Here is a 14,725-nt window from a genome sequence, read left to right on the forward strand (position 1 = left end):
GTGAGGGATGTGAAGGGGGTGATGAGGGGAGTGATGAGGGGAGTGATGAGGAGGTGGCTGAAGGGGTTGTGAGGGGTGGTGAGTGAGTTATGAGAGAGCTGTGAGGAGGCTGACTGGAGAGTGATGAGGGAGCTGTGAGGGGGTTATGAGGAGGGGGTTTGAAGAAGAGAGGAGTGCTGAGGGGGATGCTGAGGGTGTGGCGACAGGGCGGTCCCGGGGCGGTCCCTGCCCTGAGGGGCGGGTCAGGGGGCGGGGTCCTGTGAGTGACGTCACCACCGCCTGGCAACGGCTTGGGGGCGGGGGCGGTGGCGGCGCGCGGCTCTCGCGGGACTTGGCGCCCCCCGCCGTGGGCGGGGCGGAGCCGCCGGTGCCCGAGTTCGGCTGAGGCGGCGGCAGGAGCGGCGGGACGAGACGGGCGAGCGGCCCCTCTGCTCCGGGCCGCCTGCGGCTTGGAGCCGCCCCTTCCACGCCTGTAGCGCCACGGATGGAGCCGCAGTGTCCGGTTTGAGCGCGTCGGCGGGACCCGGAGCCGCTCCGCCGAGCCTGGGCGGGCGGGCGCAGTATGGGTGAGTGCGGCGGGGAGGGCGGCAGGACCAGCTCCCTCTTCCCACTTCTTCGGGGGCGCCTTCGCCGTCCTTTGTTTGAGGAGAGGGCTCGGACCCGCGAGCCCCGGGGAGCCCCCGAGGTGCCCGTGGCGGGAGCGGTGCCGGTACGCAGGGGCCGGTGGAGGAGTTGCCGGGCCGGCGAGTGCGGCAGGTGCTCGGTGAGCGCTCCCTCCTGGAGAGGCCAGGGCCGCTCCGTCCCGCCCGGCCGGTCCCGGGGGCTGCGGAGGGGCCCGGGCTGGGAGGAGGCGCGGGGAGTCCCGTGGGTTTCGGTGGGGAGAGTGAGGTGTACAGCAGTGCCTGGTGCTGCTTGGACGAGTGGCTTGGTGAAGCATAAAACTTTTTCTGGTTAAATCCAGCTCTTTCGCCTTTTTTGTAAATTTTTTTTTCCACTGAACGTCAATTTGAACTACGTCTTCGCTCATTTCCCCACCAAGGCGAGAAGCACTCACTGTATTTTAAAGAGAGGGAGCGTAGAACTACTGGGAGCGTTCCTGTGTTCAGGATGTGCCAGTTCAGGTTCACACTGGGAACAGTAAGTTGTGATGGATCTAATTTTTAGTGTAAGCGTCGGTATAGGGAAGTATGAACGAGTGACTTGGACACCGTTCTTGAGACCCCTCTGCTTATAGCGACTTCCCTTTTATAGGGACTTTGGACCTCGCTGGAGTCGAAAGAGGTGCGCGGATCATTTTGTCTGTCTCTGGTGCTTCCACCCTGCTGTGCTGTGTAACACCGGTGTAATCCTGGAGGGTGGCAGCGGCTTCAGTGCCCTGTGTGCTTATGCTGTTGTGTGCAAACATGCTCCGTCAGAACGGGAGTAAAGCTTTTGAAGTGGAAGGATACCTGGGTTTTGGATAGCTTTTCTGCCTCCCTGTTGTGCATGAAAATGAAGAAGTGCACGGTTTGCAGATCAAACGTGCAGTTGTGTAGCAAGAAGCACTCCTCCTGGCTGGTGTTTTGCTGATTATCAAGATAGGCTTTCTGTGTGTTCATCTCAGTGGAAGCTCTCTTATGGAGTCAAAGCAGACTTTAAGTCATTTTAAATGAAATATGAAAATATAAAATTAAATTAGTGTTTTAAATTCTGGGAGAAACCAAACATCTCACTTTTCGAGGCTTTCTGTGATTATTCAGAATAGGTAGATTTGCTCTTCATTTCTTTTCGGGCTGCATTGTTTCATTTGCAAGTGAGAAATGTCTGCCCAGGTCATTGTAGTGGCCTGTGATGGTAGTTCCTAAAGCATAAAGACTTAGTGTGCTAATTAAATGTATTGAACTCAGGCTGTAATGCTGAAATGACAAATACCTCAGGATTGACATATGGTAGGTTTGGGTTATTAAAATCCTTAGTATACTCAATTAGTATAGTTAGGAATACTGTGTAAGGGCTGAGTCCAGTTTATGATTGTATATGATTATTCTGTGACATGGTTTTATGTATTTTTGTCCTTAAGTTTCCTTTTCTAAAGGAAATCCTCTTCTGATGACCATAATGAGCATGTTATTACTGTTCTAGATATGAGTGAAGTGAGCGGGTGCACACATTGTCAAGTATTGCTGTTGTGTGGGTTATTTGTTACCATAACAATTTGTATGTATGTGGAGTTACAGAGCAGTTCCTGCCAGGATGGTGGCCAAGCTCTAGAAAGAATTGTATGATAATCCCAGAGCCTTTTAAACAGATTTTCTCTGAAGGTCTTGTCCTTTATTCAGATTTCCAAGTATTTCTTTCATGTGGTCAAAAGGAATGTACAATAGAACATCACTAAAAATAAGAGTGGAAAAAGAAGTAACTGTAACTTGCTCTGTACTCACTGTAATTAGTAGTTGCCTCACAATTTACCTTCAGAATACATTAGTTGATTATTTTATTACTGGCGTCATGGTAGAGCTGGCTCCTGATAATAGATTGTCTTCTATGTCAACTTGTGGAAGAGGTTTTACATATGAGAGATAGCTTAGAGGGGAGTGTTGAGGTATCTTTGGTGAACTCAAGGCTTTTTGAGATTTATGAAGTAAGAACAGCCAGTATGACTCTGGAGGAACCAAAAAGAGAAGGGCAGAAGTACAGAATGTCTTGGAAACAAGTTCTTTCATGTTCTTCTGGTAGCTGGAAATTAATTTTTCAAGAGCGTATGTCATTCAGGTGTCTGAAGGATGGGGAGGGGGATGTGATCAGAGGTGACACACACAAGACCATATAAAGTTATTGGTAATGTCCAGTGACATCCTTGAGCCCTGTCATTATAATTCTCTGCCTTCTGCACCAGATTGATAAGCAGATTAAAAGGAAAAAATATATTCAGATGTTCTAGGTAGAAAAGGCTTTATTTGATTGAATTGTCTTTTGCTGTCTTGGGTTGATAGTAACTTGGAGAGATTAGCTTCCAGCTAATTGTCATATAGCTTTATAACTAGGGAGGAAATATTCCAGAAGCAGCTGATAAATTGCCACAGTAGAATACTGCAATCCACTGAACATCTGTCAGTATCTTCTTAGCTATATGCATGCCCCCAACTTTTTGCTTCCAAAAAATTTGTGCAGACTTTGATTTGTGGTTATATATTAGTATATTTATTAGTATAGTTAGTATATTTGAATTTTCTGCATGTGATCTTCAGAAAAAATTATAATTTTGGAATGCTTTAAGAAGCCACATAGACTTCTTCATTGCCAACAGAGTAAGTATATATATTGTTGGTAAGTTCATTGAACATTAAACTTGTGTGATGCCTTTTCCTAACTTCATGTTGGCAACAAAAACAATCTAGAAGGTTTTTGTAAGCAGACTTAATACTTTTAACATATTGTCATGGAGACTGTGACAGTTTCGGTATTCACCAGTAGTATTCCAAGAACCTCTTTAACATTACTTCAGGATTTGTTCTTCAATTAAAAAACAAACAAAAAACCCTTACAGAATAATGCCCCCACCAGAAACCAAAAATCTACTCCATACAGCCCCAAACAAATGGGATAGCATAGATGAAGAGTCCTGCTGCTGGTATTTTTACCAAGAAATGTGTAAGGTGGGATGTGCAGTTGAGCTTCAGTCAGACTTTATTGTAAAGTGACAATCAGAAGTTCAAGTTGTTAAACCCTTCTGTACTCAGGTACTTGATGAGCCTGATGTTGACCAGCTGTACTTGTGGTGATCAGCAAACTGGTTTCTCACTACCATTTTCTTTATTGTAGACAAAACCATATGGGAGTGTGATGTAAAATTGACTGGAAGTTACTTGCCTAAGCTACTGGGAAACCAAATTGAAGTAAGATCCTGACTTTGTGTCAAGACAGAGTAGAAATTGCATCAAAAGGTGCTAGAGATTCTGTCGGCTCAGCTGCTGCCTTTTCTGGTTTTTGTTTTTTGGGTTTTTTCCCCCAAGAAGTTAAGAACTGCTGTGCTGAGAGTCCTGACTGTGGAGACAGGTAGGGAGGAAAAGGATAGGTGAAGCAGGTTTGTTATGGAAAGTTTCTTTCTTTTTTTTTTTTTTTTTTTTTTTTTTCTTTTAATAAAACCCCTGGTCTGGCAGTTAGTGATTTATGAACTTTCTCAGAGGTGTTTGTGGTTTCACCAGATCGCTTTTTATAGCTGGTTCAAGTCCGTGGTTGTCCCTCCCTAAGGGGCTCAAAAAACCCCTGTGGTTTTTGCCAACCACCACTGTCTGTGACAGTGGGAGTCCTTGTTTAACATATATAGGAATGCATGGGGGAAATACAGCCTTTCAGTGTGAGGTTTTTTTTGCCCCAAAACTGCTCCTTGTTCTGCCAGACTCCTTTGTATTTTTGAGAAATGGTGGGTGATTATTTGGTGGCTTCATACTGAGAGTTCCTTCATCTAGTTTTGTCATGTGCCCATCATTCCAGGTGCTGGTCACCTTTACTGGATAGTTATTTTAGTATTGATTGTGTTTTCATCTTGTTGAAAAGAATTTTTCATGTTCTTTAAGAATTACCTTCATGTAGGGGTGCAGTTATATTTGCTGTCTTGGTTTCTTCTTGCAGTTTCTTTTTTCTAGCAGTTCTTAAGAGCTTTAATTTCAGCTAGGTAGGACCTTGCCCTTGAATTATCACCTTCACTGGCTTTCTCCATTATCTGCCTGTGCTTGTTTTTTTTTCCCTGAGTGGGTTTTTATTGCGTAAACACAGGAAGTGTGTGGTTGGGCACGCTGTGCTGTGTGGGGCTGAGTGAGGCGGCTGCCTGCTCTGTCCCACTCTGGCTGTCACAGCTCTGCTCTTCTCGTTCATTGTGCTTCCCTGGAGATGCTGTTACATATGACTGCTGGTCTGGTAGTTCCTCAACCTGGCTTGATAAAAATAATTTGTTAGGAAAGAGGAGCAATGAAAATGCTTAAAGTGACTAAAATCATCTTGACAGAATTGGTGGGTCAATCAGGTGAAATTTGTTGCTAGTGGGTCTGGGGTGTAGCAATTTTTAGCAGCTGTGATTGCTACCTGGGCACTTAAAATGTGTCTCTAGTCCTTGGCAGGTGTTTAACTTTTTTCTTCTACTCCTTTTGAAGTTGGTATTTGTTTGTCTTTTTTTAAACCGGCATCCTGTATTTTGTAAGGTAGCTAAATTCCATTCTGCTTTTTCTTTCCTGATACTTTTAATTTCCATGATGTTACTTTTTGTTTCTGCTCTGAGCTGTGAATATACTAATGATCTAAAATGTGTTCGGTGGAGGTGATGCCTGAGCCTTTGCTGTCCCTTACTTTGGATGTGGGGTGGTGAGAAACAGATTTCTCCAATGCAGTGGTGGTGGAAATATAACCCTGCTTGAGCATCACCCATGGCTGTCCTGGTGCACTGGTGACAGCAGGACTGAAGCACTAAAACTGCCTTTCCAGCTGCCTCTTTTCTGGTCCGAACTCTTGGCACATTAATAAGTTTCCTTTTACCCTAAATTATTCCCTGTTTCCCAGCATAAATTTAAGACTTCATTTCACCAGCACTGCTATTTACTTTCTCTGAATAATGCCAACAAGAGTTTTTGGGTGGGATTGTGTTTTGCTTCATTACTTCCATGTAGAATTGACTTTCTTCCAATACAATCGGTATTAAATACTTCTTTTTCAGAAACGATACATTGTAGATATTTTTGAACAAAAATTTAAGTCTAGCCAGAGTCCTAAATCAGACTGAAGGAAAAACCACAGTATGTGTCTGTCTGCCAAATGAGTTAAGTCTTTCCACTTTCAGGGTGATGTTCACTGTAGAGAGTATAATATGAGGTAATTTAGAATATTAAAGTTCACTTTTTTAAAAGGAATATTTATTGCCTATAATATGCTCATGACCCTGAGATTGGCTCAGCTCATCAGAGCCTGGTGCTGAAAACACCAAGGTTATGAGTTTAGTCCCTGTATGGGTCATTTATTTAAGAGCTGGACTCCATGGTCCTTGTGGGTCCCTTCCAACTCAGAACATTCTGTAAAATCTGTATTAGGCCAGGATTGCTTTCAACAGAATAAATTAGAATATAATATTTTGAATAATTAAAAAAATGAAGCATTTTTCTTTAATTTCAGCAGTTTGCACAGTGCTGACCTGTGGTGTTACAGGTGAGGGTTGTAGCTGCTCTGCACTTAGTGCTGAAGAGCTTTGTGATTGCAAATTGAGTTTAAACTTAACATTATTGTTAAAGAACTCAATGTTATTGCTTTCATTGTTTTAACTAGATAAAGTGTTGCTTTAAATTATTTAAATGATTTAAGATTGCACTGTTTCTTAACAGTAAGTAAATCACTGTAAACATGATAACTTTTTGTCATTTACAGGCAAATGGTTTTGGAATTAAGCAGTACTAGGCAATCTCATTATTTTTGCTTCTGCAGCAACTGTGAATAGATTTTTGTGGATGGGAGTTATTAATGATTTTTTACTTTAATTTTAAATAAGGCAGTTTTACTAGAGTTCCTGGAAACTTGCCTTACTATTTAAAGAAGACTTATGTCATCAGTTTGTGCTTCTTTGATAAAATTTCTAAGTGGTTGGCTATTGTCAAATGTTTTTGACTGTGGATATAGTTTGGTCTTTTTAAGCTGGCACTGAAGTTAAGTCTGAGCCTTTGCTTACCTCTGGCTGATGAGCATTGTCCTCTTCCCTTGCTTGTATAAACCAAATAATCTGAAATTTCCCTGTCTTCCTGAGTCAGCTTTCAGCCAGGCTGGCTGTTCAAAAACTGAGACTGAGCTCATGGCTGCAGGAGGAGGATGAGGATGCTACTGACACTGATACCAGCTGCAGTACACTTTCAGCAGTTGTCAACTTGGCCCCTATAGAAATTGTTTGTCTTCAGTTTTGGCTCTTCAGTTCAATTGTGGCTTAATTGGTAACATAGCAGTATACCTTCATTCCTCTTAGTGTGGTTTTATTTCCCCAAGTTGCACTGTTTCTTCATTTTTCAGGAAATATTTAAAAGCAAACTTGTCAGAATGTTTCTAGTTGTTTCTTCTCAATGCATCTTTGGCACTTGGAGAGAAGAGTATCCATCTTTGCTGCTTGAAGAAATAAAACCATGGTTTCATGAAGTGAAGGAGAATCTCATCACTTAACTCTGAACTTGTACCTTGAGCTATGAAGAGATTTGTTTTAAGGCTGCTTTGCATATAATCTCCCCTGTCCCAAAGTCACGTGGTGGGTGCAGTTCCAGGCTGTGCTTCAGAGATAACTCCAGGCGGCTGCCGGAAGGGGCCCGAGCTGTGCGGTGCCTGTATCTGGTTTGCCCTGGCTGTGAGCCCTGCTGGGAGCTGATGAGCTGGCTGGTGGGGACAAACCCCTGTGCCAGCTTTGCCATCACAGCAGCAAGCTGGATGGCCTCACTCTGGCTGCATCCTTACCTCCGGGTGAGAGAGTGGAGGGGACTGAATTCCTGGAGTCAGAGACTGTGGAGTATTTTTCCTTTTCCATTTTAACCTGCAGTTACTTTACACTAGATCTACGCTAAGATTTCAGAAGTTTCTTCTGTCTGTATTAATTGTTTTTCCTAAGTGTTCATGATCCACCAAACTTATTTCACAGCATTCTTTTTCTGTATCTTTAAAGGGGTATTTTTATCCCTAGCAATCCATTTTAAGCCAGCCATTAAATATTGTTTTTAAGCTGTAACTCTAATTTGCAATTTATTTATTGATTTAATAATATCTTTAAAGAGAAAATAGTTTCTAAGCAGCTAGAACCTGTTACTGAGATGCCTTTTGTATTTATGTAGGTGTTGGTTTTGGTTCTCAATAATGTGTATGTCTCAAGAAGAGGACTGAGCACAATATGTAAAAATATGCATCTGTTCTTCTGTATCCTGATTTTTGCAGGTGGGCTGGACTTGCAACCTTCCCATCACTTAAATGCTTTTATGGAGTTTGGCTTGTGTAGCACTATCATAAACTAGTAAATGCAACATTAAGTAGAATAAGCCTGTCTAAAACTTGAGGTAAATCACATTGCTATTTGCAATCATTTTAACATCTAAATGTTTCTGTCAGGAAAGTCATTAATTGCTAGACCAAACTGCCAGGAGAACGCTAAATCCATCATTTCTTGGTATGGTCAATCCCTGGATAATGCAGATATCAGTGTGTTCTTTAATCTCCCCTTTTGGCAGGTTTAATGATCATGTGTCCATCCAATGATCTAGTTCAAGACACTGGCCATGGTTGAATCCAGCTGGAAGAGAACCAGCTGGCTGATTTGGCAGCAAACTAGACTGACACACCCTGGAGCAACACAGCTGTGGGACCAGCACAGGGAAGAGGTAATAAAATGAGAATGAGTAGAGAGAGACCATGCAGGGTCTCCCCTTTAGCCTCAGATTGTTGGGAGTCACTGTAAAACTCTGCTCTCTCTAAGCGACTAAAGCAGTTCCTGGAAAGCAGAGCCTGTTTCCCTTTCCTAAGAGGTTAAGTGAAGAATATTCTTAAGAGATTTTGCTATAAGACTTGACAAAATTAGCAGGATTTCCAAGTGGCATGAATGTCTGCAGGGTGGGCCATGGGCTTTTTGTTTGAAACCCCAGTGTCCCAAACAACATTTTTGCTGTGTTCAGCTGAGTTGGTGCTGTTCTGAAGCCAGGTGGAATGAGATGCTGTGCTGCAAGTGGGGCAGTGGAAGTGCTGAGGTGAGCAAGGCTTTTGAAGCTATGAGGATAAAAGCAAATATGTTAATCCCATGTTAATCCCAATGTTACGGCATGCTGTCGTGGATATGTGGTAGTTAAGGAGGCAGCAGTTTTTCTTGAAAAGTGCAAACAGCAGAATGTAGCCTTTTAATTAAGGATAAATTACCGTGAACTCTGCTGTTTTGCTTTTTAAAATCAAACACAAGTCTTCTTTGCCTGACCCACAGGTTACTGGAGATACATCTCATCCTTCAGCACAGGGAAGGAGACTGTCTGTGAAGTGGAAGATGATAATAAAAACCATTATACTGACACATGGGCTTGATAAGAAACCTAAGTATAACAGGGTCTGCTTTTACAGCCTACCAGTATCTGAGTAAGGATGCGGTGCAAGGAGGTAGGGGAGTTGCAGACAACCTCAGGTGATACCCTTGGCAGCTTGAGGAGAGCTTGAAGGCATTTCTTAAATCATGGTGTCTGTAGGGCTATATGTATAAATTAAGTGTGAGGTTGTCAAGTGAAAGCACAATTAAGAGTGTATAAAATTGCTTCCTCTTGTTTTCATGTGCTCATCACCTTACTAGATGCTTATTTTGTGGGAATAGCTTGCTCTTTCAGTCTTAGTGCTTCATCCTTACTGAGAGAAAACTCTAAGGCACATGTATGGATTATAATGTAAATAGCTTCTAATATGTAGGTTGTTGGAGCAAACCTGCCCTGCTAGATAGACAGAAAGCCTCAGGCTGGATGAACAGCAGATGAAATAGAGCTGTTTATGAAACAGGAAATGTGCTGTCAGTAGAATAAGACACAGCCTGCCATCTCCATGCAGCAAGGAGACTGTACTGATTTCCCATCAACACCGAGTTGCTGGATCCTGCTGTTTGCTGCTGTATCCTGGATTTTCAGTTCTGAGCAGCAACTGAAGTGGTGAATCCTGGCGTTGGTGTTTGAAAAAGCCAAAGTTGTATTGCTGGCTCTTCTCTCCTGATTTCACTTTTTTTTGTGTGTATGTAGCTGGGTCCCCAGGATTATGCCTGTAGCTGTGAATATGTGGGAACAATCAAGAGTGTTTCCTATGTGTTTCTGAAATCCGAGCTACTCTTTCAGGTGACTGTGTTGAGAACAGTTGAGGTGAGAGTTGGCTTTCTATGAACTTGCCTTGGGTGCTTTGTCTCCTCATGGCAGCAACTGCTATCCCTTGCCCAGGCTGCTTTCCATAAACTCTGGTAAGGCCTCTGATCCCTTCTCAAATTCTTCAAATACCAATCAAGGTGCTATTATCAATTAGCTCTGCAAGATGAAGCACATGCTGTAGCTGCTTCCAGGCTGCATATTTGGTGATCAGCCAGCCATCAGGTTAAAAGGGCAAGTGTTGGGGCAGTCCTGAAGTGTTTTCCTTGTGAAGGGCTGAGATTTGAGTGCTTTAGTGCTGGCTCTACAAAAAACCCTAAAAATAAAAAATATAGAGCTCTTATTTTAGAGGTACTGCTCTTCTGGCATGTTTCAGCCAAATGGGTGTACAGGTGAAGAATTATTTGGAGTGAAGCGGGAGGACAGGCAGGTAGGGATGTTCGCATATTGCTGATTTCTTCAAATGGTCAAGATTATGACCAGTACCTGCAAAAAAACTCCACAGTTAATGTGGTGGGGGATGACTGATGTGCTGCAGTAGTAATGGACTACCTTACTGTCTACCAGGGGGCACGAGCAGGATAGTAGCCAGCAGGTCATGGGCGGTGGTTGTTCCCTACTCCCTGGCACAGGACTGTCTCTAAAATTCTGTGTCCAGTTTTGCTCCTCTCTCCCCTCAAATGCAGTGGGAATGCCATTGAACTGGAGAGTTGAGGGTGGTTGGGAGAGTGGTGAGTATGGTGTGCAAGAAGTAGGTGTAGCCTGGAGAGAACAACCTACTCTCCTTGGAGGCACAGTGAAAAATTGTGAACCAATGCCTGAAGGTTAGGACAGTGGTAATTCCTACTGAATATAATGTGGAAAAATTATTATGAGGATACAGTATCAGAAAAGGTGCTTGGGGTGGTTGTTTTATCTCTTTCAAGACTTGTAACATTTAGCTGGCCAAAGCCTTGAACAACCTGATTTGACTTTGACATTAACCTTGCTCTGACCAGTTCGGAATAAATAACCTCCAGAGTCCTTTGAAATGCTGTTTTCCTGTGAATGGAAGTGTTACAAACCATGCAGATGGAAATAATGATATTAATAAGAATTACTTCAATCCTTCTAAATACCTGTAAAAATAGGTATTTAAAGGACTTGATCTCTGAACTTTTAGAACATGATTGACCAAATGAAACAATTTTTCCTTCTTTAAAACTGTCTGATTGAGATTGTAGGGTGCCCTTGAATGTTTGCTGTTTTGACTGACTTTTGTAAGAATCCATAACAATTTCTTTCTGTGCTTTTCCCTCAGAGGTTCAGTATGTCTTGACTAGAATGTCCACACTAAATTGTAAATGAACTTTATGTCACAATTAGTATGCCCTGACAGCATGCAGTCAGATACAAACACTTGCTCCTGTTGTAATGCTAAGCATACTTTGTGGTTTTTGCAAGATTCCAATCTGGGACCATTCAGACTCTTGCATCATGTCTGTTTTTACAGATGAAGGGAACACTTTGTGCATGCTCCAAATAATGCTTATAAGTTCCTGTAAATTTATTTCAAAGCCAGATTCTTGCCATGTTTGCACAAGTACTAATTGTCATTCAGAATTAGAGATGTGCCAAATTGTAGGCTGTCTATCAAAGCATTTCTGCATTTCTTTGGCGTGTAAAAGGAGTTTTCATTTAAATCTGAGAGGCTTTCAGAAATTTTCCTGTTTTCATAACTCTTGAATTCATAACCTGGGGCTATGATCATGATGTCCTTTTTGGCTAGGAGAGTCCTGGAAAAAAAATCTGGAGGAGGAGGAGCTGAAGCTTTTGTAGTAGTGTGGAGTCCTGATAGAAGAAAGGAAACTTCAAATAGAATTTTTTATTTTTCAAGGGAATGACTTTGTAAAAAGAGTTCTTAGATAAAAGTTAGCTTGAAGCTCTGTTGCTTGTGAGCTAATTATCTAGTGAAGGCTTTAAGGGAGCACCTATAAATACGGTGTTGACCTCATGGTACTTTCACTGCTTAATTTGGTGCTTTGGGTTTGAACAAAATATAAATGAGGTATGATTCTTTTGTTCTTCAGTGCTTTTTGGCATGGCTTTGTTTTAGCAGAATTTGTAATTCAGTGTTTTGTGACTCACCTTGAATGCTTTGCCAAATAGATGTTATAAAATTAACTTTAGGGAAGGAACAGAGGAAGAGGCATAAATCTATATATGGAACAATGTCTGAGTCATGGCATTAGAAAATGTGGTTTTTTTTTTTTAAATACATTCCCCTGTGACCTCAAAGATCTCTGTTTTTCTCTGCATTGTGAATTAATAGCATTTTTTCACTTCTGCTTGTGGAGACATTTGCTGCCTTTCCTGCGGGTGTCACCTCTCATTTCCAGGCTGCTTTCTTGCTCTCAGCTCTGCTCAGACTGAGGGAAATAGCACGTAGCACAAACCATCACTTTCTGCTTCATGTCACTTCCCAGGTGAAACGTTTTGACCTCCTCTATCCTTACAAGGTATTAAATAGCTGGAGGTGGTTGAGGTTTTATTCTAATACTTCCTGTTTAAAGTCTTGTGCTGTAAATGGAAGAGCCCAGCAATTCTGCTTATGGAAGTGAAGGGGTAAATTAAATCCACAATTGTAACATTTATTAAATTTATGACTGACTTTAAGGAAAGTATTTCTGATAATATTGGAGGAAACATGATGGGGTACTTGTAGAGTTGATAAATCTACAGTGGAGTATTCTTAAAACATTTTTCTTCCCATCTGGTTGAAAGTCTACCATCTACATGGCATCCTGTCATCTACAGAATACAGTTGTAAAATTATGAGGGGATGTGTGAAGACAATTTGCTTTAGGTAAGTGAAAACTGACAAACGTTCAATTTTCAGCTGTATTTTATCTTATACAGTATTAAGTGCTGTAATGCACTTCAGAAAATTACAGGAGCCTGGAGTAGGAAAATGAGGCATATGTGGTTTGTGTCTTTCAGGGCAGGGTTTCTGCTATACTGTTTAGTTTCCTTCTCAAAGTCTCTTGCTAATTGCACCCAAGCCAGCACAAGAAAGTGACGTTTGAGGTGGTTGCTGTTAGAATGCAGTAAGTTTCTCATTAATTGAAATAATTTAGGAGGAAAAGCCTACATTTTTAACTGTTTTCAACTGTTTGTTTCCCTAATTATTTCAGGCATTCTTACTGGGCTGTAAAATTCAACACAAACTTTTTATTAAAAATGCGTGGTGAGTCATATCTTGGAGAATGCACCATTGCCTTACCCAATCTAAAAATGCCAGGCGGATCTAGGGCGGCTTCCAGATGGACGAGTTCTGTGCTGACAGAACCAAATCTCCTGGCTTCAGACTGTCTCAAGGGTAGACTGCTATTTTTGTTTTTATTTTCCTTTTTTTTTTTTTTAGGCAAGCTATGGATGTAGAGGAATTGTTGCTTTAAGCAGAAAATATTTGTGCTAGAACTGGGTGATGCAGCACGCAGCAAGTTACAAAAGAAGTAAGGAAAAATAGCAGATACTGCAGGGTGGACAGAAAAAAAAGGAAAAAGAAGCTTTAGTTAAGTTGCCTTGTCACTTAAGACACTGACCCAGGCTGCTCAGAGAAGCTGCAGATGTGTTATCCCTCGAAGTGTTCAAGGCCAGGCTGATGCGGCTTGGAGCAACTAAGGTCTGGGGGAAAGTGTCCCTGCCCATTGATGATCTTTAAAGGTCCCTTGCAACCCAAGCTATCCTGTGATTCAGGCACAAATATCTTTTACGATATTTTGTCTTTATAGACCATACAAATAAATGAACTAATCACTGTCATTAGCATGTTCTTTTTCAGAGACATTCTGTACCTTTCACAGATTTCTTATAATCCACAAGGTCTCTCATATCACTCACAGAAGTTTCTTACTTACACTTGTGATTTTACTTTTACAGCTGACAGGAAATTCTGCAGAAGTTGGCCAAACTGAAATTAGTTTCAGCTACTAAACACTCCTCCCAAAAATATCTTCTTACTGCTATGCCACTGACATCTGAATCATGAACTCTCAGACAGTACAATCCCCAGCCATCTCCAGGTGCTGTCTAACCATCTGCAGGAGCAGGAGCTCCTTCCTGAAGTCTAATCTAAATGTCTTCTCTGTTAGTTTAGAACCAGTGCCCCCAGTCCTGTCACTACAGACCTTGGGAAAAAGTAGATACTGAAAGGATGCAATAAGGTACCTATTATCATTACAAAGTAGAAAATGTGGTGAGACCCCATACTTCAGGAAAATAACAGAACTGCCTTTGTACCATCTTGTTCCTTCCTTTCTTGCAATGCAGTTTTTTCCCCCCTTAAGCTCATAGTACTTAATCAATGTGGGAAGCTGACAGTAGCTGGGCTGTTGTTGCTCTAGTGTGTGGAAGTAAAGGCTTACATGAGATATTGGATATTGCGAGAGTTTCAAAGTTGCTTTGTTGCCATTTGTCGGTTTGCTTGTTGTTGGTTTTCTCCGTGGTGGGTGTTTATTCTGACTTCAGTCTTTTTTTTCCTAAAAACTATCTTTATAGCAGTTTAAAGTATCCTCAGTGTAAGCACTGGAGAGTTCTTAGGAAGTTTTTAACAGGTCTTTTAAACCATCACATATCCAGTGGCCTTTTGGTAGTGACTTGGGATAGTTAAATTATTCCAGAAGAATGATATATTTTCTTGATAACAGTGCAGTGATTTTTTGATTGAGAAGACTCTTATATTTAAATTCCTGAGTTTTTTTAGCATCTGATAGAGGAATGGGAGCTGCAGTTGAAAGACCGAGTTGCCCAGGCACAGCACTTTGTCCTGGGGTGTATCAGGCACAGCATTGCCAGCCAGATGAGGGAGGGGGTTGTCCTTCTCTGCT

At 41.9% G+C, this 14,725-nt stretch overlaps 1 protein-coding gene across 1 annotated transcript in view; it reads left to right on the top strand.

Annotated features, from left to right (window-relative positions):
- Positions 1-328: 328 nt before the first annotated feature.
- CD2AP (CD2 associated protein) overlaps positions 329-14,725 on the top strand; it is a 76,906-nt gene continuing 62,509 nt past the window's right edge. The window contains exon 1 of the mRNA XM_058836016.1: positions 329-566. Coding sequence (XP_058691999.1) covers positions 563-566 — 4 coding nt within the window. The 5' untranslated portion in view covers positions 329-562. The remainder of the gene's footprint in view (positions 567-14,725) is intronic.

The sequence above is a fragment of the Poecile atricapillus genome, chromosome 3, assembly GCF_030490865.1.
Source record: "Poecile atricapillus isolate bPoeAtr1 chromosome 3, bPoeAtr1.hap1, whole genome shotgun sequence".
Lineage (NCBI taxonomy): Eukaryota > Metazoa > Chordata > Aves > Passeriformes > Paridae > Poecile > Poecile atricapillus.